Source organism: Aythya marila (genome assembly GCF_965140915.1).
Source record: "Aythya marila genome assembly, chromosome: 1".
Classification (NCBI taxonomy): domain Eukaryota; kingdom Metazoa; phylum Chordata; class Aves; order Anseriformes; family Anatidae; genus Aythya; species Aythya marila.
In genome coordinates, this window is record NC_139042.1 from 197,931,407 (window position 1) to 197,957,557 (window position 26,151).

General features: G+C 36.2%; 1 protein-coding gene across 2 annotated transcripts in view; it reads right to left on the reverse strand.

Annotated features, from left to right (window-relative positions):
- Positions 1-1,829: 1,829 nt before the first annotated feature.
- Positions 1,830-26,151, reverse strand: part of SEMA3E (semaphorin 3E) — a 155,188-nt gene continuing 130,866 nt past the window's right edge. For both annotated transcript variants that reach the window (XM_082783210.1, XM_082783209.1), the window contains 7 exons: positions 20,902-21,124; positions 18,087-18,178; positions 16,861-16,902; positions 13,360-13,526; positions 7,615-7,682; positions 6,890-7,029; positions 1,830-4,946 (listed from right to left, as the gene is read on the reverse strand). In XM_082783210.1, coding sequence (XP_082639336.1) covers positions 4,494-4,946; positions 6,890-7,029; positions 7,615-7,682; positions 13,360-13,526; positions 16,861-16,902; positions 18,087-18,178; positions 20,902-21,124 — 1,185 coding nt within the window. In that variant the 3' untranslated portion in view covers positions 1,830-4,493. The remainder of the gene's footprint in view (positions 4,947-6,889; positions 7,030-7,614; positions 7,683-13,359; positions 13,527-16,860; positions 16,903-18,086; positions 18,179-20,901; positions 21,125-26,151) is intronic.

Consider the following 26,151-nt stretch of genomic DNA (forward strand, 5'->3'; position numbering starts at 1 on the left):
TTTTTTTTTTTTAAATATGTGCAAAAACACTCTCAAAGCCATGAAATTCTGCATTTGAATTAGCCAGCATGGCATGTAAAGTGTTTTTTTTTCACTGGAATTTGCCAGGTGTTGCAATTGGGAAAGTCTACTGAAACAGGTTATGTGCAGTAGCTGTTTAACCAGCAGATATTCTGAAATGCAATCTTTGACTCCCTGAAATCTCCAGTGATTATTCTCTTCCTTCAGTTAAATCTTTTCTTTCTAGATATGTGTCAGTATCTCAGAAAATATAAGAATCAGGCAGCCAGGGCTTCCAGGCTCCAGTTCTCTTCAACAATGTTAAATCCTGCACTTCTACATAGTGTTTCACAATTCAGCAAATTATGAGCACAGACTTAACAATATATTTCCTGGTTCAACATTACATGAGAGTCATGTCTTATTCCATTGTTGATAAGGTGAATCATCAAAGTTGTCTTGATGAATGGGATTATGGTGATGGATTAGGTTGATGTTTGTCAAATTTGTTCAGAAATTGTAAAATGTTTATTAATTTATAACACCTAGTAGCCTTAATTGACATTGCTAGCTCTGCTTTTTTCCCGTCTATAGTGCTAGTCAGTTAAATTATTAAAAAAGCAAAAAAAAAAAAAAAACCAAAAAAAAAGTCACTCATTACTTTCAGAGAAAGTAAGTGTCACCCAAGACTAGGCATGTCAATCATGGTTTCATTTGTGATAAATACTCATGTTAACTGGACATGAATTCTCCTTTAAAACAGTAATTTGGTAAACTGAACAGGATTCTGGGACTGATAGGCATTGCAGACATCCTGCTAGATTACAAATGTAGAAAAGCTCACTTTCAGTGCTTCTTATCTGGACAGTGCATCTTTCAAAGGCATTTGTACCTTCTGGTCCCAGAGATATAAAGTTGCATTAATAACTCCAGCTTTACTGCTTCAAGATAGACTAAGGGGATTAATGGACTTTTTAAAATGGAAACTGTTTGACTGGTGTTTGTGGGGGGAGGGAGAGGGAGGAGGAAGAAAACAATTGTTTGTTTATTTTATTTTATTTTATTTTATTTTATTTTATTTTATTTTATTTTATTTTATTTTATTTTATTTATTCTATTTTATTTTATTTTATTTTATTTTATTTTATTTTATTTTATTTTATTTTATTTTATTTTATTTTATTTTATTTTATTTATTCTATTTTATTTTATTTTATTTTATTTTATTTTATTTTTTAGAAGGAAAAAAGAAAAACTGCCTAACTATGTCAGTTATGTTAATTCAAGCACTTCCTGTAATATGACTGACTGTTAACTCTACTTTTCAGGGACCTGGATGGGACCACATTTTGTAGACCTTAAAGCCCTGTTTAGATACATACAAGGCAGGAATTTCACTGCAGGCTAGCACTATCTTGCCCCAACAGAGTCTGAGATCATAGTAATTTGTACAAGGTGACAATAATCTCATTTACAACACAGAAGCAAGAGCAAAGAATAAATAATGTCTTAGTGAGAGTTATTTTAACTCTCCACCCTGCTGCCTGATGACAGACAAGCCATGTAGACCACTTGCACTAGATCTACTACTTGTAGATCACCCAGTGCCACAGTTTCCCAACTGGCAACCGTATACTAACATTCTTCTAAGACCTGCTCATAAAATGCATGGCAAAGTGCATCTGCAAATAGCACTGTGTGACTAGTGATCTGCACAGGATCACATTGTCTGGTCAAATTAAATTATGAGAAATAATACAGATGATGTCAGCCAAATATAATTCTTATTTATATTTATAATTTGACCACTTCATGCACATACAAAATACATCAAACTCATAATGAAAAGAAGTAGACAATGCCCCCCATATATACAAAGAAGCATTTTAAATAACATTGTAAGTGTACGAGCACATTTGTGCGTAGCCTTCCAAAATATGTTATTGTCAGTCTTTGTCTTCTTCCATAGATGTTGTAGCATTCCGAACAAGACATTGTAGTTACAAATTCTCAGTCATTGCAACAATGGAAGTTGCAAGGTGTGAGTTAGGAATTTATTATTTTAATAAAAATTTAATGGAATTCTCCACATGTAACCACTAAAGGGATGGGGTGCTAAAAATACACACTCATATAAAATCAGAAATCCTGATTTGCATATCACATGATTTCTACCTGAAATCTCAGAGAACGAGACATAAAGTTACATTTGTTCCATCAGGATGAGATGCTGTCATTCTTTTCTCATAATCCATTAATGGTACATTTGGCACTAGAAGCTAACAAATGAATCTGAAAAAAAAGTAATATATAACTCCTATTACTGTTGAAAAGAAGTGGACTCCGTAATTTATCAAAAGAGTATTTCAGTGATGTTTTAGCAGTTTTCCAGACAGGGATTCCAGGGTGAATTGAACAGAGGTATAAATTAGGGATTCTTATTCTACATGTTCTCTCTGTTACAACCTTCAGTGCTAGTTCTTTTCATGTAGCTGTAAACAAACAGACAATTCTAACTGCAGCTAAGTTCTATTAAACTGTCACAGAAGAGTGATTTTATCCAGTCTCCCATATCAGATCAAAGGTGGCAAACATAAAAATTCATGCAAGGCTGTGAACAGTGTCCATTCCCATCTCTCAGACAGGCATTCTAGCTAAATGAAGTGCAAAGTTTTCCTTAACATAACTGACTAATGGAAGGGTTGAATCTGCTCTTCCATGGACACAGTGTCAAACGTGTTTTTTCTTGTACTCATGTTGCTGACAGTGTGCACACAGGCTCATTTCAAACCCGGGAACAGTCTCTTCTCCCAGAGGAGCACAGCAAAGCTTCCTGGTCCATCTGTAAGATCCAGTCTATTTGGAGAACATTCCTTCAGCATCCATTGCTAGGTTTGTTAGCATAGCAAACCTAGCAAATCTCTATTCTCCAGGATGTTAATTCCCATTAATTCCAAATTCTGTTTCCTGATTAGACATTGAAGCTGGACATTAAATTCTTTGTGGTTGGTTAATTCCTTGCATATTTTCTTGGCAGCATCAAAATCTATTATCAGCTTGGCTATTTACTTTACTGGCATCATGTTCTTATTTGAGGAGTTAGCTCATTTATGACTCACTTGTGTTTATAACTTCCCTATCTTTTTATTATTATCATTATTATTATTATTATTTATTTCCAGCTCATTTTGTAATATCAGGTTTTCCAAGTAGTAAACTGCTTGGAAAATGCTTTCTGCATTTCCTGAATCTGATTTCTTGTACTCAAAGAAAAAGAAAAAGAAAAAAAAATGTATTGAAAGCCCTCAATTAGAAGTTATTTACTTCTTTCATCTCCACTCCTGATATCATGCACAAGAGCAGCAAAACAGCTCTTTTAACCAGAGAGTACATATCAGGAAAAGATTTATCTGGACTGTGAAACTATAGAAACACATCTATATAATGCTATTCTTGTTTCAATCTACTTCCTAACTTTTCATTACTGCATCTTACCTCCAAAGCACATTAACAACATAAAGCATTACTTAAAATATTGTCTGTCCAGCATAACTGACTTCCAACTCTACCTTCTATTTATTGTGTGTTTAGCACATAGTGACTAGACGTGTGTGCTGAAAACAACCCAGCTGTGGGTCTTGGTAATACTTAGCAATACTCATTTCTTGAGAAAATATATGATATCAGATTTGCTTCGTTTTGCCACAAGAGGGCACTCTCTTAATTCTTGTCGTTATTAAGGAAATACCCATTACTAGAGACAAGATAGAATTGTTTTCTATCCATACCATTATTCCAACATTTTATATGAAAGTGCTGAAGAATTTCATTCTGTTTGTGTTCTGAACATGCATTTGACTTACATTAAGTTACTAGGAAATATTATTTAGCTGTGACAGTACACTGCACTTCATAAATGACTGATGAGACAAAAACTGCTGGGAAGTAAATAGGGTTTCCCTTCATTATCTTTAGAAATAGCAGGACACCATATTAACACATCTCACTTTTCTCAGTGATAAATTCAGACAGGTCACAATCAAAATGAAAGATCTTAAGACGTGCTGCTTTCAGAAGCATGATATACTTGTGAAACCAAGAAAAGATATGTTATATTTTTCATCCACTTGTGAATGCTTAGCTATTTGAATTTGCTTAAATATGCCATCATTTGCAACAATATACAGAGCAAGCATGGTCCACACAGGAAAGTGATTCTAGCACTCAAAGTCTGAAGATTGTCACGTCCTCCTTAATGCACAACTCTGATTGCATTGACCTACTTAGAAACAGATAGTTAAGAAGATTTTGTGTAAAATTCTTCTAAACAGTCATCATGAGTGTACAGTATAACTTAGCATAGCATTTTTGTTTTCAGTCCTGATATTTTATATATATAAACCTGTTTCAATTACCAAAACCAAGACTGATTTCTCACTCTTATTTAAGTTCAAATAAAATTTTGCCCAGAAACAGCAGGTGGATTTTGTTCATCAAGAGTCAGCTATGTTCCTGGGCAGTCGGTAATGTTCTGGCCTGATCCTTGCCTTCTTCTCCTGAGGGTTGGCATATTTCCACTTGGATGGAGACATTTTCAGCTTTTTTCTCCTCTTATCTGTACACCAGACTTTCTCACAGTATTCCTCCACCCTCTGGAAGTTGCTGTAACCTATCAGTTGAAGAAATTCCTTGTACCATGGCTTTGATGCTTGAGGTATGTTGCTCTGCACTGGGCATGGCATTTTGTGAGTTATCTCCTCCTCATAATCTTTACTGAACATTTCTTCTACACGTTCTTCCTCAACTATTTCCAGGGTGATTTTCCTTACAGTGTGAATGATGCTGTGTTCCACTGTCTGACAAAAATAGATCCCTGCATCTAGGCGATGCAACTTCAGGAATAACAGACCAAGATCCATTTTGATTATTCTGTCGTCTGTCTTCACCTGAAAAACAGATCGATGCAGTAATACAGCATAGATGAGAGTTCACTATTGCAAAAAGTCAGTGTGATTATTTTTGAAAAGTACTTTCAGGAATATAATATTAAATTTGTGGAGGAAGATTAAAGTTCTAAGCTCCTTTAATTCACAGTTTGTAAGTAAATAAAATATTTACTTGAAGTAAAGAAGAGGTTATGCTGTGAAAGGAAAGCAATCTTAAGGATCTGGCAAGCATGGTAGAACAGACAATAGAGCAGATAGTTTCCTGTTTTCCCAGCATGAGCTAGTCATTTGTGGCTAAATCACAGAGGGAAGTTAGGTTGAAACATGCAGATAACTACTGGATGGAAAACAAGCGGGCATTTGCCAGCTGACCTTCAATAACTCTCCCCGTGAATGCTCATTTACAAATGTTTTTGAAGCAGCACCTGTGTTTATATCTAACTGTGATCTTGAAACCTCAGTTCTGAGTTTGGTGTTGGAATTCCCCCTGCAGCTTCCGAGAACTAGGTTATTAAATATGATGCTTTTAGAGATGCTAGCATGCAGGGAGCACTGAGCTGTCTGATTTAACCAGCAGAAAAGCTCAGCAGAATAATGGAAGACCCATTTTTCTATTTAAGCAGTAAAATGCTAAATATTATTTAGAAGAGAAGTGCTTCTCTCTGCTTGGGATTACCTTTTACTAATGACTATAGAATTATTCATGTAAAACAGAATAACTATGACGGGGAAACATTAAAATACATTCATCCTAGTAGTATAAAGATGTACTGGAAGGTTAGAGTCTGTTTGAGTTTGTGCTTCTGGTGCTCAGCATTTGAGGTGCTGGGTCTAATGGCATATATGAGGACATCCTCCTGCCCAACACAGTAAAAATCCTCAAAATTCACTGCCTTTTGTGAAAGAACAATTCTACTGTAAGAATGATCATGAATAATAGGTTGGGATCTCCCAGTAAAATGCATTAGGAAATACCAAATGTGAAGGTCCCTCTGAGGGTCTGGGACTTGGACAAAACTTCAGGAAGAAATATGTTTTACGGAGAGTAGGGATGGCATCCATCCTGCTTAATTTTATGTTTCTACTGCTGTGTGTGGCCTCCTCATTTACTTTTGCATTCAGTGATTTACCTAGTCATTTTTTACTTGACCAAATGAAGCTGTTTAGCTTGGCATGAGATGATACCACTGGCTATAACTGCAACAACAGCTATTCTGACCTCAAAGCAGCCTACAGGGACCAGCTCCCACTTAGCTATCTTTATTGTAAATGTCCATATTCAATATTAGATGAATCCCACTCCTCAGACTCAACACTTACATCTGTGTATGTCTATGGCTGAGCTGGAGTTTGCAGCAGAGCCTAGCCGCTAGGCAGTAAGGAAACCAACCATATCCTTTGGTCATGTGTCTTTCCTCCCTAAGTGCTTACACATACTAAGTGGGGATAGCTAAAATGACATGTATCAGATAGGTACCAGGGAATTAAGTATGGCAACACTCATTAAGTACTTTTGTAATACCACAATGCATGTTGGTGGCAGAGAACCAGGAACACTCATTTTTAGATGTCTCTGTGATGTAATGGCTGAGGCAGCCAGAATTAATAGACATTAAGCAAGACTAACACTGGGAGTAATATGTATAATTTTCACCTCTGTAATAACATACCAAGAGAAGTGGTGGATTCCCTTTTGTTCTGAGACATTCAGTCAAGTTTAGCTTCTTCTAGAACATCTGTGTAGTTATTCAATTTCAAGATGCTGAACTCAGACACCAGATGAAATTCTATTAATTCAGTGGATCATAATGATTCAGATGAACAATGATTTTCCCTTATGCCCATGCACATTTCAGCAACTGATGGCAGGCCTTTCAGTGAAGACATAATATTCTTAACCATGGGATCTTTTAATTAAAAGATTAGGACATAACAATAATTACCTCTTCCTTCTTAGTTTCATGGGCTCGCTGGACAAGCCAGATTACTTTTGCTTGTAAGGTCCGAGGTGTGCACTCCAATAGGGTGCTGTTGTACTCTATTCCATAAACCAATCGCTCCTCAGTCTTCTCCAGAACTTCTCCTGGTGTGAAAATAAAGGTTTTAAAAATGTCTGCCACTTTGTTTCTGACAATACTCTGTCTTCAAGATACATTTACTTTTAAGAGTGAAATTTAATCTACATCCAACCAGATAGCTACTGAAAAGTGATGCCTGGTAAAAGCTGCTAAGTAAATTTTCCCATCGTCTCAGCTTCTGTCTGTTTTGCCATTCCCAATACCAGTGTCTGAAATCAACATTTTCCAAGGTTTGGACAACAGCATTAGACACAGCCCTGCCCCATCTTCCCTTATGTATTTCCATTGGAAGCCTTTGCCCAGGGGTCAGAAGGCACTCATGAGATTCATTACCCACATCCCTAATGTCAACAACAGGACTGCAAGACTGCACACACTCTATGGGGATGCACCTGTCCTGCCATTGAAACAAAGTAATTGCTTAGACTTGGATGATATGGGCTTATCTCCATAACTTTTATAGTTTATTATAGGAATATGCCAGTAAAAAATCTCAGGTGAGATCATGGTCTCGCCCATACTATTGGCAAAATTTGTTTTTTTCTGTTCCAGGCATTTGGTAGCAATGTATAAATGTGTGAGTAGATTACCAATGAATTGCTGGCCAAAGCACTGCTGAGCTGCGTTTCCATGTCGAACATCTTGTCTGCGGAAACGTCTGGAGGGGAAAAACAGAACTGTTTGAGATAATGTGTTTAGGTTACAGATTACTAGCGTTATACTGGAGTGACATTCATTAAAAGCATAGAGAGCTAAATATTGGGTCCTAAAAATTTAGCATTGTTGAGAGAAATACTCATTCATGCATTGGTATTTTTTCTCAGTTCAACCTATTGGTGATCATGTCTGAAAAAAATGATGTAGATTTTAATTAGAAATGGTCGTAACTATGTGCAGTTTATGTGTAACTATACTAACACTATAAATACTAAAACAAGATCTTCTGAACCAACTGGGGAACATTCCATGTTAGGAAGTGGCAAACAGATTTTTAGCCTGTCTTTGGGTTCTCTCACTCTTGAAACCATGGAAAATTTCCTTTTTTAAATATATATATTTATTTATTTTATATTTTTTAATACAAAAGAATAATTAGAAGCATAATTGTACAGTGTATCCCCAGAAGAATTGTACTTTTTATCAAAATTTTGTTTTCTGAATGTCCTGATAAATAAAATTAAGATTGCTTACTAGGGAAAAGAAACTGGAGTGAGGTATCAGGCCAGATGTAGTATTTCTAACAATCCGAAATTTAGTTATATCATGGATACATTTCCTGAATTTACATAAAGAGCAATTCCAATATTTAAAGCATAGCTACAAGATGGAGACTCCCTCTTTAGAAGGAACCACATAGAAAAGACGAGGTACAATGGGTACAAGTTGCACTGAGATTCTGATCGGAAATAAGAAGTTGTTTGCAATCTACTGCCATAGGTAGTAAGTAGGGATTATTTTCTGAGTCCTGTCACACAAATAGACTTTTGGTGTAGTGGTACTGGAGGACCAACAGAACAGCTTTAGCTTTTACTGATAATCAGAGCAGCAGAGATAATGTTTTGCCATTGTTGTTTCAGTGGAATCTGCAAATTTGGTGGGGACTACATGGGGACTACTGGACAGAAATGCTAAAAATAATTGCATCTTTCAGAATGAAAGATGAGATTCTGAGATAGTAACAAGGCTTTAACATGTCCTGGGAGTTCTCATTTTAATGTATGGATGTAGTAGCCATGGCTACTGATAACTTTGCAAAGTGTCAGTGTTAAATAATGCTGCCAACAGCTTTACATATTTGTGTGTACAGGTAATTCAGAAGAGACATTTTCTTGCATAAATACACATAAATACTACAGACATTAACCTTAAAAGGAACAAACAAACAAACAAACAAACTCCGCTGCTGTGGGGCAACCCTATCTGGTAGGAACAGAAAAGTTAGCAATATATGTATACCAAGTACCCTTCAGTACTACTGTCATAGTGCTAAAATATCATAGTCCTGTAAGATATAATATTTCTCCAGTCATTGGAATGATTCAAGAAAAAATAATTACTTGTTGGAAGGATTTTTGATGTTGTGAGTGTGGAGACATTTATCTGTGCCTTCACCTGCTACTTTTTGAAGAGTAGAAAAAAATGAGAAGAGGTGCTGAAAGAGAGAGAGATGCTGGGAGGTAAATGTATTTCACAAATATTGATATAATCCTGGTATTAGTTATCCTTTTTTTTTTTTTTTTTCTTTGTAATCATTTCATACAGAATTCCATGAATAATAAGCTACCAGACAACACTGAGATAAGCTACTATAAAGAATAATTTTCAGTGACTAACAAATGTAATAAGTACACAGAGGTGTCTTTTGTAATCCATAAATTCATGAATTTAGATTTCAGTCTGTAACTCTGTGTCTTCAGGACTTTGGAAAAGATGATTTATAGGAAAACAATATAGTTATCATCCTTGTCACCATTATCTTCATGTTTCTTCATTATTTTGTAGGGATAGATGAGGCAAAGTCAAAATGGTTCACAGAGAAAACACATCATTGCAGTTTGAATAAATAAACCAGTAGACTGAGTTTTCTTTTGCAAAACCAAATGTTACAACTGAGTGATGTTTGAGTTAGCACCTGGATTCTATTCTTCAAAGCATTTCATTCAAATGCCAGCATATAACTTAAGTAGAAACTTAAGCAAACTGTTAAAATATTCTTTTGCCTACAAGCATGATTGGTGCCATGAAACACCATTCAGCAGTAACATGGGGACTGAGGAAGAATGCTTAGGATTTTATCTTCTTCACACAAGGTACTGTGTACAAGTGGGCTCAGTACACAGGGAGAAAAAAAGTAAATTTTGGGGGAAAAAAAAATGTCTGTTTGGAGCTCTCTTGCTAGCCATGAGAGATGAAGCATGCTTGTGTGTTTGTTAGTGGAGTGGGTGGTGAAGAAAGGCTGGAGAAGGAGAGAGGGCAGGATGGCAACTGTCAGCTTCCTATAGTTAGCAGAGTAATAAAGGGTTACCAGCTGAAAGGTATTTTAAAGTGACTCCAGTGTTTTTTCAGCCTAGACATTGAGGTGGCACAGTGAAGAACCTCATCTGTGGAATTTAGTGCTTGTTTGGATAAAAATTGAACTTGTCTAAATTAGATTACTGAGGTAATAGTGAACTAAAACAGTTCTTTAGGTCCTGAATCTCTCTGCTTTTGCAAGCATATTTCAAAGTTGAATGCAAAATAATTTCCTTCTGACATCTAATGTATTTGCAGTATGCAGGAGACATACACTTGTAACTACCATGACATTATAATATGCTATGCTGCCAGCATTATGATATTGAATTTTTGGCTCAGTGTTTACGTTTCCCTAAATAAATCCTATATTTAATTAATTAAACAGGTTATGAATTTGCAAGGAATTAAAATATAGGCTTTCAAATTTAAAACAGTACCAGCTGTCAAGCAAAGAGTTGTGTTTTTTTGTTGTTGTTTGTTTGTTTGAATTTGTGCTGCAGCTCTATCTATATCTTTCATGTGCCTACAGTTTACAGTTTTTATATTTCTTGTTTCTCTAAATGCTTGTTATACCTTTTGGGCATTAGGCTCTAAAGCAGTCAGCATTTTAATCAAAGGGAGCAATATACATTGTGCATCCCTGCTTTAGTTCAACATTTCAGCAGCAGAACTGGAATTAAAAGAGCTCTTGACAGTACTCTTACTGCACTAGCAGGACTACCCATACAATTCAGAAGCACACCTAAATGTACAGTATAAGGGCCACATTTCTGCTGACAGTTAAAGCCAGCATAAGTGTGCTGCAGTATGAAGGTCTTTGCTCCATGAGGCCCCATGGAGGTATGGCTGCCAGGAACAGGGAGAACAGGCGCACTCTAATGCCTCTGGTCCTAATGTTAATTGTACGACCCTGCACAGCTTGTGCAAAAGTCTGGAGCCCTAAGACAAGGCCAAGCCAAATCAAGAAGTGTCTGCTCTTGGGTGGGGCATTAATATGTCTGGAGCACAGGGCAGCCACGGCAGGGTTATCACCTGCTCAGCATTGCTTGCTATTAGAAAACTCCACATCATTTATTGACATGCCTTTCCAGAAGTGCTCTCCACCTGGAACCCAGCAGGAGGTAAATTAAAACAACTTCCATATGTGTGTCCTGAGGAGCTCTCCTTGCTTCACCATTTTTTGCACAGTTAATGTAAGCTCATAACTTTTAAAACGTTCTGAGCTTTATGTATGAGCTAAAGTGAACAAAACAGATACTATACATCCCTCTCAGTATTGTAAGTTCTTGCTAATTCCCCAAACTCTTAAATGTAAAACAAGTTTTACAGACCTTGAGAACATTCAGTAGAGTGCAAATCCCTTCTCTAATACTGCAGCTCTTATCTTAAGAACAGAAGGGTGATAACAGCAGTATTTTCTTCTTTTAGAGATTGACCTGCTGAAAATTCCAGAGGTAAAGCACAGGAAGGTGCCTGGGTGCTGCCCCATATCACTCAACCCTGGATAAATGCATGTGTCAGGGAACTTAAGGGCTGCTACTCTGGAAATTGTCTTAGGTGAGAAATATGCTAAAAATGTGCAACTGAGTAAAGGACTGAGCGAGTTTCTTTTATCTTTTCATAGACAGTAAACAGCCTGCAACAGAACAGCATAAATGTGGATGCAGGCCTAGCAGGCTGGTAGGAAAATGTTTACCCCCTACTCTCTTCCCCAAAGGGCGTTTAAATCATTAGATGAGTAACCAATACTCATTAAAATCATGATAACTCTCATTCTCACATTGAGAATAATTCTCACATTGAGCAGGCAAGCAGAACGCACTTCCTCCCATAAGTCTGCTTGCAAGAGACATGAGAAGACTATGCAATCCTGCTTGTAGAAGTGGTGTGGATTTCCTACTTGGTTTAGCTTATATCTCAGTGTAAAAAGTCCGAGATTTTAAAATATACGGTCATTAGCTCTGTTCCTTATTTTGAATTTTTTATGTTCCCTACCCAAAAGCTATGCTACCCAACAATTCCTGCATTCATTATCTTTTACAAAAGCCACAGAAATGTCTGTTTTGTCTGGATAGCAGTGATTTTGTTTGAGTGTATCCAGGTTCATGGGAAGATAAGATGTTTAGGACAAAAAAATAAAAGAAAAGAACCTCCCTAGTTTTCCATAAAAAAACAATAATCAATTTGGGGATAGTTTGTTTTGATTGAACAATCTGCACAGGTTTTCAAAACTGTCTCCAGAAGTTATTCAATTAATTCTGAAGCCTGGCGTCAATGTAGGTGTAGTATATCTAAACATAAATTATCAGAAAGAGTACTTGTAAAAATGCCACAGAAAGGGCTTGACTTAGTCATAACCAGAGTTTTGCTGGCTAAGGATCTGAGTGACTCACTCTAGTTGCAGAGCAGACCAGGTCCTGTGAAAATGTCTGGATTAAAATGTGCATGTTTTATATGTCTGGTCAGGTATCTATTGACCTAAGTTGGAGAACCTGGAGTTGAGAGGGTAGGAAAGAAGATAGATATATGAGAAATTACTGCACAAAGAATGAAGGCCAGAATCCATAAGTGACTGGGCATGGAGAGGAGAAGTCTGCCCAATGAGAGTTAAAGCATAAAGTGATTTGAACTGGCCTGCAGATCAACATGTTTTTATAAAGTCACTTTATAAAGTCTGTAGCTTTTGCAGATATCCTAGTTTTGTTTTATCTGATGGAGGTGAATGGCTATTAACAGAGTTGTCCTTCTCTTTCTCTTCCTTCCTTCCTTCCTTCCTTCCTTCCTTCCTTCCTTCCTTCCTTCCTTCCTTCCTTCCTTCCTTCCTTCCTTCCTTCATTTCTCTCTCTCTTTCTCTCTCTCTCTCTTTCTCTCTCTCTCTCTTCCTGCCTTCCATCCTTCCTTCTTCCTTCCCTCCCTCCTCTGAAATTCTGTAGTATTCTATATAGTATTCTATAGTATATTTTTGCTGTGTGATACCTGTTCTGTACAAATACTAACAAAATAGGTCCTTGACAATTTAAGGAATGAAACAAACATATTTTCTCTGCCCACCAGGTGAAATAAAAGGAAATTGGGGTTTGTTTAAATAATGACTAAGTAGACAGTTTTCTTCATTCATAAAATATTCTTGGTATTGCAATTTATGCCATTCTGTTAATTCAGGTCCTTAGCTGTTCCCTAAAGCTCACTAATAACTTATCAGCTAATATGTCTTCTCACTCATTTGTATGAAGAGGAGATATGAAGTAATTTATACTGCATTAGGAACTTTTATTAAGCTATTTTGCAAAACAGATTTCACAAAAATAAGCAGTTCTCACCTCTTTGCCTGCATTCCTGTGGGATAGTACCGGGAGCAGGAGATGCCATCCCAAGCACAGTAAGGATCTCGAGCCAGGCAGCAGTCAGCACAGGCTGTGCCGTACATGTCACACTGGTGGAACTTCACTTGTGTTACGACTGACTCAGATCCAATATAGAGTTGTTGCTGGAGAAAAAAAAAAAAATATATATATATATATATATATATATATATATATATGTATAATCATACATATATATATGTATGATTAAATTCCTAGAACTTCCACTAAAATTTCTGCCACTACTAGAGTTTTAAAGAAATGTTATTCAGCAGATTGCCAGTTGTGCATCTAGCCTGTAACCTGAGGGAGGCAGAGTTACTCTGCAGGAAAACTGGTTACAAACTAAACTCTCCTGCATGAGGATGGAGGTGCAGAAAAAATCTAGAATGAGCAAGTTTGGCTTGGCATTTCCTCACTTTGGAAATTTTGGAAGTTTCAGTTTTGTAAGCTTTCTGTTTGAATTGGGGGCGGGGGGTGGGGGGTGGGGGGGGAGTGTTACATGTCTTTTTCTTCCTCAGGGTAGTTTCCAATGCCTCCCCCATAGCACTTCTGTTACCTAACCGATCATCAAAAACAAGAAGCAAGCAAACAAACAAAAACCTGCAAAACTTGACTTAAAGTCTTTAATTGAAGAAGTTCAAATTTGATGAAGTTACAAGCAATCTCAGTATTAAAACTGGAGTTATGAGGATTTAACTCTTGATGTGGCTACATACATACAGTATAGTCACATATACGCATTCACAATAGTTCTATGATTTATATAATCCCTCAATGCACAGAAGATAGGTATTTTTTCTGGTTCTGTGCTACCTTTCCTTGTAACTTAACTGGTCACAATCTACATATATATATATATATACACATATCACCATCATTCATTCTAAGACTGCTTGAATAAAGTTAATGTAACTTTCATTTTCAAAAGAAATGAAAGATGATAAATCTGATTCACAAGTTGTTGATCTAAGACATAAAAAATCCAGAAAAGTATAGCTTGAATTTGCAGAGATATGAGAAATACTTCTTGTTGCTGGTGAATGTAAATCAACTGAACGCAGAAATACACAGTGTGCACTGCAATAGGAACTGCAATAGGAACTGATTTTGCACTGCTTGCTTCAGTGTTTTTTTGTGTCAGAAAAAAACATTCCTAATGAACTCTAAATTGTGCTTATCCTAATGGACAAACATAGTCCAAGCTTTCAAATTTTTTATAGTTTAAAATTGTTTAAAGCTGGAAAATACAGTCAGTTCATTTAGCCTGGCTTGCCTTTCACAAACCATGAAATTTAATCCAAATAGCTCGTTCTTGTCCCTGATTATACCTCCTATATCTTTCTAGGTCTCAAAATTTGAACTGTCAGAAATGTCAATGGAAGAGACTAGGAGAGGCTGTTTGAAGCAATGTTTAAAGACTTTAGCTGAGATAAAACAGATAAATAGGAACTAAATCTGATAACTTAAAATGATGAAACCTAGGGTTCTTGTTCAAGGGGAATTCTTTCATCTTCCGATATTGCAGCATGACTGTCCCAGAACACATGAACAATTCTTTCAATGAAACATACAAAATAGGATTTTCTCTTTCATCTCTTAGAAAGAGTAAGCTCTACTGTAAGTCTAGGTTCATGAGAGGATGGCAAAAAGCATCCAATATCTAGCCAACAGAACATCAAAGAACATTCCCTCCCAGCCACACAGATAAATAGCTCAACCCTGAAACACAATATTTTTTTATATCACTGACTAAGTGAAGGCTGTTTAGTATTACAAGGATGTTGAAACAAAGCTATCAATGAGATCTTTACAGGCTTACAAACTCCAAAGTCCAAGGGGAACAGCAAAAATGCTTCACTAGAGAAAGCTTTTTTTTTTTTTTTTTTTTTTTTTTTTTTTTTTTTCCACATAAACTCAACTGCACTATACTTCTGCTCAAAATCATGTTTTAGAGACAAAATAATTTGGTACCAACCCTGTGCCTAGCAAGTATTCAAACATTTAATTGTCCACAGTACCAAGAAATTTCTTGTTATTTCAAGATTTCAAGAACAAATAAAAGCTGGGTGGAGAATGGATATTGAAAACATCCCTGAGGAGAAGGACCTGGGGGTCTTCATTGATGAGAAGCTCAATATGAGCTAGCAATGTGTCCTTGTAGCCCAAAAGGCCAACTGGGCTGCATCAAAAGTTCTGAGAAAAAAAATAATTCTCCCCTTCTGCTCTTCTCTCATGAGACCCCACCTGGAGCCCTGCATTCAGCTCTGGGGCCCTAGTACAAGAATGACATGGAAGTATTAGAATGAGTTGGGGGGGGGGGGAGGTAGGGGGTCACAAAGATGATCAAGGGGCTGGAGCACCTCTCCTGTGAAGACAGGCTGAGGGAATTGGGGTTGTTCAGCCTGGAGAAGAGAGAGCTCCAGACAGACCTTACAGCAGCCTTCCAGTACCTAAAGGGAGCTACAGAAAAGCCGAGGAGTGATAGGACAAGGGGTAATGGCTTTAAACTAAAAAAGAGTGGGCTTAGATTAGATATAAGGAGGAAATTCCTCACTCAGAGGGTGGTAAGGCATTGGAACAGGTTGACCAGAGAAGTGAATGCCCTATCCGTGGAAGTGTTCCAGGCCTCTTTGTCCAAATAATTACTTAGGTGTAATGATAGACAATCTAGTCTCCAGAGGTCCTTTCACAGTCTATGGAAAAAAAAATAAATAGATCCAAGAAATAATTTGGAAAACTTAAAGTTAGGATCTTCCCCTAAATCGCTCAGAGGACTTTGTCTTTCTACATTACAGAGGGAATACAAGTTGACTAGACACCAAGACTAAAATGATCTTTGAGGCACACTCACGCCTACTATTAATACAATCTTCAGTCTTTGTTACTTGTGTTTTACTACATTTCTGTGCACCTATATTGCAAAGATTGTCTATTCTGAGAAATAACTGTCCTGGTGGTGGACTCAAAAGGGAGTTAGATCCAAACAGCTCTGCCTTTCATGGGCCCCTGAGTATTTATGGGAGGCAGCAAGGCTCTTTTAGGACTCATATCCCTGTGGGGCTGACATGTCTACTTTTATCAACAAGGAACTTTTCTTTGGGTTGCCATATCCACCAAGCTAATCCTTGATGTTCTTTCTATTTCAGTAACTCATGGATCAAATTGTCTTTTTTGTTTGTTTGGTTTGTTTTGTTTTACTTGTTTTTGTCTGAACAATATGTATAAGATAAGGAGATGGATTAAAGAGTTTTAATGTTAGATTTGAAAAATATTAATGCTTTATAAAGGAACAGAGCATATAACCATAAGTTTGCACTGCAAACGTATTACATGTTATGAGACCTGGTCTCTTTAGACATGATATACATTGTTTTCTCTCTCTCCCTCTCACACAGACTTACAGCTTTGTTGAATTTGAGTCCCAATGTTTGCATGTCAAACTCACGAAATACTTACCCTTTTTGATGAGATTTCCATAGAAATTATGGGAACTGGCACCTAGAAAATAGGAAGCATCCTTACTTAGAAAAAAATAAAAATAAAAAAGTAGTTTTGCCATGACAATAAATTAGGTAAAATAGTGTTGATGTTTACTTAAGTTCATCTCTGTGAAATACTTTGATTTGCTCTAACTTCTGACATTACAGAAAAACGTGAGGCAATTGTTTTTGAGAATTATTTTTTTTTTTAATATTTTATTTAAAAACAACCAGCCAACACTTAATTCAGGATTATCAGAGTCACAGGAACACTAAAATTTCCCTGTCAAACATAACATTAGCTCTTGCCACCACTGAATCCCTTTTGTCATACTCCAGAGTGATAAGTGGAGTGTTCTTTATAACAAAACATACATTGAAGATAGGTAAAAATAGCAGGAATTCCTTCTCATACTTTTTCCTCTCTGCCCTCTGCTCAGATTTCCTGGAGCAATGGCAAAACACGGCTCCTAATAGGTATATTGAAAACCAACATTTTTCCCCCAGGGTAGCAAGTCCATAATTACTCTGCCCAAATTCAGGTGCCGGATTTAAATATCTACATTTGGATGTTAGGTTTTCTCTGTGGTTACAAGTGGGTTAGCCTTCTACTTCATGTGGCTAAAATAAAGTGATGTGAGTATTCATTAAGTGAATTTCATTGTGTTACCTTTGCCACATACTGAATAGTGAGCTTTAATCTTAGGTTATTCTTAAACAAAAGTGACTTTTGCCTCACCAGGAATGAATTTTACTCACTGTAATGACACATTAACTGATTCACTCTTTCTGGGAACTTGTTGTTTTTAGTATTATTATTATTAATAATAATCTGGTCCTTTTTTAAGCTTCCAACATTAAGGACACATTTTTTGTGTCTGCAATTATATTATTTTAAATACTTAATTAGATATGAGGGAAAATTAAGTAAAATGCTATAAGTTTCTAATCACACACTGAGTATGTAAATAGAAAGACAGTGTTGCTTTGCCACAGTGTGCTTCAGTACTTAAACATAACTCCACTTTAGAAAAACTTTAGTAGAAAATAAAGATTTTATGTCATATAATATCTAGATAATCAGAAATTTTCTTGTGCACAATTATTTTATATTTGTCTATCCTCAGATTTTTTTGACATTTTTATCTGAAAAACATACAAGACAGTTAGTTGTATGTATGTTTCATGTAAAGCACAGTTCACCTTGAATACTTGTAGCTCTTCAAGAATCACTTCTTCCATTGATTCTGTCTCTTGATTGTAAATTGTAATGACTTTCAGAACAATTCCATTATCTGGGAATAAAAATGAAAAATAAAATACTAAAATATATAATTGGTGGAAACTTTTACTTGGCCTTAAAAGACATTAAATAACATCTTCAAACTGATCATGAATAGGAACTTATACATACAAGTAGTTGCACATTGCTGTTATTGATGAGGGTTCTTACACTTAGAGAACAATCATGTATGCTAATTTGTTCCAAAGACATTGTGACATGCTCTGGCCTATCTGTCAACTAAGAGGCAGCTGAGACATCCTTGACCTACCTGATTAATTCAGGTAGTTTTCAAATTCTGGGCCAGAACCCCTTGGTGAGCAGAAAAATAATCTAAGAGAGTTAAAATTTTGAGAAAAATAAAAGAAATAAGTGTAGGCAGAAGCTGAGACCATCAAATTAGGGAAATATAAAGTGTCTTGAATTATAAGATATGTGTGTTAGACACTGGTTAGGAAACTACTAATTATACTTAATTTCTGGCAGCAGCTCTGTTCTTGAGGCAAGAATACCAATGCTTTCAGGGGTTCATTATGCACAGTTCTCTTTCTCTCAGTGAGAACTGAAGGTAGTAATCAAAGGAAGATGAAACAAAGAAAAGCTGCACTTTCAAAAAGTTTAAAGTACATTGGAATTTATATTTACCAGTCTCTCTGTCAGCACATCTCTTTCAGGAAATTAAAACACAAGAGCAACATCTAGTCTTCCACCACTTCAGCCTTGTCTTGCAGACTATTATTATAATAGTCTTACTTTCCTTAGTCTGAAATCTGCCATCAACAATGCAAATATCGCTTCTTTTCTTATGTTACTTTCAGTCATCCTTGATTTACAGGGGAAATATTAAGCAGACAAGCAGTGGGAAAAATGTTCAGCAAAAGGTGAAAGGGATGAGAGGAACCATTAAACTGGGGTCATACACCACTTCTGAAAGTGAATAAGTAATCCATTTTGTGTTGGAATAGTAAATAATAAAAAGAAGAAGAAGAAGAAGAAGAAGAAGAAGAAGAAGAAGAAGAAGAAGAAGAAGAAGAAGAAGAGGAAGAGGAGGAAGAGGAGGAAGAGGAGGAAGAGGAAGAGGAAGAGGAAGAGGAAGAGGAAGAGGAAGAGGAAGAGGAAGAGGAAGAGGAAGAGGAAGAAGAAATTTGAGCTCTGATTTTCATAAGTCCTTCTTCAAATCCTGGTGATGTGAAATGGTGAAAGTTCATTCTGACATTCAGACTTCCCTTTTGATAAATCTGCACTGATACCATAAGGAAATTTTTGCTGGGATGTAAGACCTTGTTTACTAATGTTACATAGAAGGTGTTGGACTCGGATGAAAGAAGATTAACCCTTTCTAACATTATACTGCTGAAAGAAGCAGTGAGGGTTTTGATGGGAGCTTTGCCAAAGTGGAGGTTGCAGGAATCATCTTAGAGTTTCTAAAGTCCAAATATCTATGATGAAATTTCTTGTCACCTGAGATTAGGCAAGACTAAGCAGCATTAGGTGCCAGTCCAGCCCAGCTCTAAAGTGCATACTTAAATCTCAATGGTTTCAATTTTGCTAAATAGAGTACTTGTGTACAAGTATTAGATATAATATCTAAATCATAAGTGCAAGTGCAAAATATTAAAAATCTAGTCACTGTTATTAAATCTGCTGTGGAAACGTAAGTGACACGATGTTTTATGGACCACACTGAGTCCAACACTGAGACCATACAGAAGCTATTTAAAAGATCAGAATACATCCCTAGTATAAATAAGCCTTTGTTAGTTTACAGTCTTTCTTCTTTTTAATGTTCTCTACACTGAAAAATGCTTTCAGAGGAATCAGAGGAATTTCATTAGTAAAAAATAATTCACAGTAAATGCTTGCCTAGACAAAATGGTCAAAACAATTTATGTCACCACTTCTGTTGTTAGCTTGATAACATGTGAATGTTGAATCCTTGGATTTTTTACAGGCAGATTAGATATGACTAAAATTGTGTCCAGTTCTAGGCTTTCCACTTTTTTTTTTTTTTTTTTTTTTTTTTTTTTTTTTCCCCATTGCTTAGGGTTGCAGAACTCTGTGACACATTATACCTTATTTATATTTTTTGGTAGGTGTTTAAAAAATCCTCTTTAAACAACCTTTATGTATCTTAGAAAACATCACAAAAGAAAGGCAAAAAAAAATTTGCAGGAAATTTCTAATTTTCTTTTTGAACCATAAATTTGGTTATAGTCCCCTTCCTTCCTTGAGCTGTGTCATAACCCAAGTCTGGAAGCTATCAATTTCTTTTTAACAGTAGCAGATAGATTTGTCATCTCCAGAAATGGAGGAATTTGAACTGATATTTCTGAAATTCATTGTCATTTCTATTTCTCCCAGAGTCTAAGTCTCAGCTCAGAAAGATATTGAAATACATGTTTGTATTGTGAAGTTTTAAAAATAAGGTCAGGAATTGGATTAAAAGTTCTTGTAGGGTGAAGGTGGTGGTGAATACTATACTTAAGTCTCTAGTCCTAGTCTTTAAAAGTTTTTCTTACCATTATTTTTCTGTATTATGTTATCGCCACAGTGAACTGTATGTCTGGAATGACTAACCACTTCTGTAAGGCTGTTAGTGAAGATTGGCTCCATCATGCACAGAATTATTCTTAAAATGACTGTTGTATTGCTTCATTATTTTTGGACTGTAGGTAATTTCATTCATCCTGGAGGTCAAAAACCCGTTAAATCAATTGTATTCCTAGTTTACTTTACCTGTGCCAATGAACAAGACATCATATTGCCCATCTTCAGCTTCTACTCTGTCTACCGCTATTTGTTTAAGATTGTACTTCCCATCTGTTTTGACTAGTATTGGTCTTTTATGAACAGGCTTGATGGGCTGATACATCAGTGGATGACTCCTGGCAAAATGGACAGCTTCATCAGGATAGTCTTTGGTGGTAGTGTACAGACCTCCATTCACTTTGCTGGCACACTGCAAAAATATAAAACTCAGATTATCCTGAAGGTTTGCCAAGTAAATTGTCAGAGACTAGTATTGTTTTCAGGGGTAATGACAAGTCTACACCAAACCTGGCATAAAAACTAGCACAGAACTCCACCGTAGTCTACACTTTATGCATGTATGGATTATTAATCATGGGAACCCAGTCAGCAAGGTCTATTAATCAGGCTTTACTGAACAGAGACTTGGTAATTGCATGTTTAGAAATAGAAAACTTATATTGACACCTCTGGATTTTGGAAAAAAACAAAAACAAAACAAAGAAAGAAACAAACAAAAACACTACCAACACCAACAACCAGCAACAAATAAAAAAAATAAAAATAAAAATAAAAATAAAAATAAAAATAAAAATAAAAATAAAAATAAAAATAAATAAAAATAAAAATAAAAATAAAAATAAAAATAAAAATAAAAATAAAAATAAAAATAAAAATAAAAATAAAAATAAAAATAAAAATAAAAATAAAAATAAAAATAAAAATAAAAATATAGAGTGTTTATTTCTTCCCCAAATTCATACTGAAAATGTAATGAGAATGGCCATTGACAGAGTTAAAAGGGTTTCCTGCTTCATCAGAGAGACAGCCATGTAAAGTCAGCAGAATAGTAATACTTGAAATCAATCTCTACTCTAATTACTTTTGAATGCAAAATGTATTACCATAAGAAACTCAGCACACTTAAAAATGATTCCAGCAATGGTGATTCTTGATCTCCAGTACTCTAACAGTATTACATTTGATTCCAATTCCTATCTCATGATGGCAGTATTATATATCACAGTTTAGCTCAAAATACCAATGTTTACAATGATCAATCTACCATTTTGCAAATACACTTTACTTCAATGATTGATTAAAAGAGGCTTACTGCTTTGGTCAAATATGCAATTAGAGATAATTTAATGCGTTGCATAGAGAAGTTAATTTTAGGATGCTTTGTGAAGGATATAGTATTCCCTAACTGCACGTAGATTCTACATTTCCAATTTGCTTCATGAAGTCTAATTTAAACCATTTATGATCAAGCTGGAAATAGCTCAGTAACCATTTACTTTCTCCAAATATTCATAAGACAGTGTGGTTTTAAGAAGCATTTCAAGCAAAGCCACAGTAGCAACATTTCCCTACTTAAATTGGATTTTTTTTTCAATCAATAAAATGAAATAAAATACTCTTTGTGTTTACTAGAAACAGTAATTTAAAACTTGTGTTCAGCTGTAGCTGACAAGAACAAACTCCTGCACTTATCAAGTGGGGCAATGTTTGTTTCCACTTTTTGGGCTTAGCTTCAGGAAAGTATTTGTTCAGTGTTGACTTTAAAGTAATTGTCTAACTAACCTAGTAATGGAGTTTCATTGGTTATTTGAAATACAGAAACAGAACAGGAGCATGAAGATAGGCTAAGTCTCTGCTTTCCATGCACTGCACAGCATATCAAATGAATAGTCATTGTCAAGTTCCCTTTGCAAACTTCTAGCCTTAGAGAGATTTAATAAAAATAATCCTTCACAGGCTTTTTGTTTTTAATTATAGAAAATAAAGTAGTCTAGAAAAGAAACAGTAGACGCAGCTGTCCCTGAAGTCTATCAACACCATTTTTGAGGTAGCTTATGTCATTCTCAGAAACATTGCAGTCCAAATACACTAAGTGAATCAACAGAGTAGGATCCTAGTGTATCGCAGAAGCAATGCTTCAAGCAGACTTCAGAGAGCAGCAGATTGCAGAGCCTGTCAGACTCAGAGCAAATCCAGCAGTGGTTTTCTATTTATTTAGCTCTGAGCTCTCCTCTTATTCCTTATAGACTCTATCTTTTCCTATTCAATAGCTGAGATGAAAGTGCTGACTCACAGAGGTGCCTAAAAATATGATGCATTTGGCTGCTTTTCACTGTCTCTTGTAATGGGAAAGGTAGTGAGATTCACCTTATCAATATGCTGACCTGTTCTTTGGAGGGTGAAAAAAAACTACAGCTTCTTGCTACAATAAAAGTGTTGAAAGGACCTCTAAACTATGCCCTTGAGGAGCAGCCAAAAATGAAGTAATCCTCTATTAACTGGCATAACCAGTTAATCCAAATTCGGATGTGCTCTGTAACTTATAGACAAACATGATTAAACCAATTAATGCTCAGGAAAGACCTGACTTCACAATTAACTTGTTCCATGACACTGGAAAAATTATTTGTTCTCTTCTTTTGTGTCTTTCAGCTCCTATGCTTTGCCTGTTAGAGAATCTACAATCCACTACGACCCAAATGTGGTCATTAAGAGGCAAGGGAGGGAAGCATTGATTTGGAATGGAATTTAATGCAACCTTCGTGTAAATCATTGTCATCTTTACTGAAGTGCTGGCACAGTGTTCTGTCCTTTCCTAAAAAACATCATTTAATCTTTAGTGCTAGTCAATGTAATGGTACCAATGTAATGACTACAATCCTTAATACTAAATTTCTGCCTGTGTTTAACTCCAGTTGAAATAATGTATGTGAGGTGTTCGTCTGCCAGAAAATTAAATCAATGCCACTTAAAAAACTTAGATCATGTCACCTTTTTAAAATAAATATCCATTCTGCAGTGCATAGATGTTACTGTCTCATGGCTTGGTAAAAGTGTAAAAACTGTAATTTTGCTATAAATAGGAAACCAAATAGGAAATCAATAGTTCCTTTGAATTACACTGTTTTGCTCAAAATTTGATAATTTACTTATCTGTTTTTACTATCTTGACTCAAAACCAATGATTTATTTGATGAACATCAAAACAAACAAACAAAAAAAAATGGTATTGATATCAGCACAATTATAGTGCCAAGATAGTCAATCATATTCACAGTGTTTAAAAATCCCAGTTTTAATTTTTTTCTGAGTATCCAGTTCTGTATTTGGACTTATGTCTAACCTCAAGAGAAGCAGAAGAAAACAGTAATTTAAAATGAGAGAGGACATGCATTTGAAATCATGCCACAGAGAGAAAAGCTGTACTGGCATGAACTAGATAAGCTAATAGGCCTTTTCACCTCTTATTCCTGTGATTCAGAGATAAATGAATTGCATAAAACGTTTACTTCTGCAAGTGATTGCTTTTGGTATAAAAGAGAATATTGATTCAGTTAGCGAAGGAAAAACAGCATTCTAAGTAATGCTCCAGTGACTGTTTATTCCAGCTCAAGAGAGTGAGTCCTTAGCCTGCAAGAAGATAAAAGAGGTGAAGTGTGAAAGCTGTGTGTGGGTTTTAGCCACATACTATGGCTATTAGAAATGTCTTTATGTCTCACAAAGACTAAAATCTACACAATACTGACATGTTAAATGGTAGACCTTCAATGAGCGTAAACTAAAGCAGCTTTGCAACACATAACAACTGCCATGGGTGGGCAAGTAGCTGTATTCCCAAAAGGTATGGCACAAAAAAGAAAGACTGGATGTGATGCTTCCCTGGGTTACCCTGGCCTTGCCTGTTGTAGGACTCCTCCTGATTTACAGCAAGAAGGGGAGGGTGAGGGAAGCCCTAGTTGTGACCAATGTCTGAAATGATGATGGATCCCGGCAATTCAAAGGACACCCTCATGCACCACTGATCTCTTCACCCCCTTAGGTGGAACATGAAATTCCTGCGTTAAGAATACAACATAGATAGAAACTTTGGAAACTCTTCAAAAAGAGACTGAAACAGAAAAAGAGCTTGAGATGAAGATTACATGTGATCACAGAATCACAGAATGGTTGATGTTGGAAGGTCCTAAGAAAGTCATCTTGTCCAGTCCCCTGCTCAAACAGGGCCACACAGAGCTACTTGCCCGGTATCAGTTATGTCTTTGAGATATCAGCATAAGAATTAGGAATTCCTTGTAGAAATTCTCTGTAAGTAATAAATTTGGTAATTTCTCCTGAATTTGTTTACCAAATGAAAAAATCTAAGTAACAGGCAAGAACAATTCTCTGGATGACAGCACCTGTACAATTTCAAGATATGCTGCAGTAGCTGCCAGATGAATTAGATTTTTGAAATAATTCAAAAATCAATAATTTATTTTCTTCACTGTTTTCTTCCATTGGGAAATTAGTAATAATAATAATAATTATTATTAATAATAAGTTCCTTCACAGATGCACCTACTGCATCTGAATGCAGCATCAGAACAACCTTCTGAAGGTGCCTCCCCATTGCCTGGCATCCTGGGATCATTTTTATCAATGATTTGGATGCAGGAGTGGAATGTATCCTTAGCAAGACTGCTGATGATACTGAACTGTGAGGTGCTGTTGACTCCCAGGAGGGACAAGATGCTTTGCAGAGGGAGCTAGTTGCATTGGAGAACTGGACAGTCATCAATGGCATGAAAGTCAACAAATGAGTTCTGCACTTGGGATGTAGTAATGCTGGAGATAGTTACAGATTAGGAGATGAGTGGCTGGAGAGCAGCTCTTCAGAAAGGGTTCTGATGGTGCTAGTGACAGTGGGCAACATGAGGCAACAGTGTGCCCTGGGTGAACTGCCAAAAGGGTGAACTTCATTTTGGGATACATTAAACTCAGAATAGCCAGCTAGTCAAAAGAGGTGATTCTCCCACCATATTTAGTGATGGTGCAGTCTCACCTTGAATATTGTGTGCAGCTCTGGGCCCCACAGAATAAAAGGATGTTAAGGTACTTGAAAGTGTATACTTTACAAAGTGTAAAGTTTACACTTTACAAAGATGGTAAAAGACTTGGGTTGTCCAGTCTGGATAAAAGGAGCCTGAGAGGTAACTTCGTTGCTCAAGAGTTCAAGAGGCATTTGGATAATGTCATTAATAATATGCTTTACCTTTTGGTAAGCCCTGAAGAAGTCAGGCAGTTGGACTAGATGATCTTCGTACATCCTTTCCAACTGAACCATTCCATTCCATTCCGATCTACTGTACTGTACTGTACTGTACTGTACTGTACTCTACTCTACTCTACTCTACTCTACTCCATTCCATTCCACTCTACTCTATTGCATTGCATTGC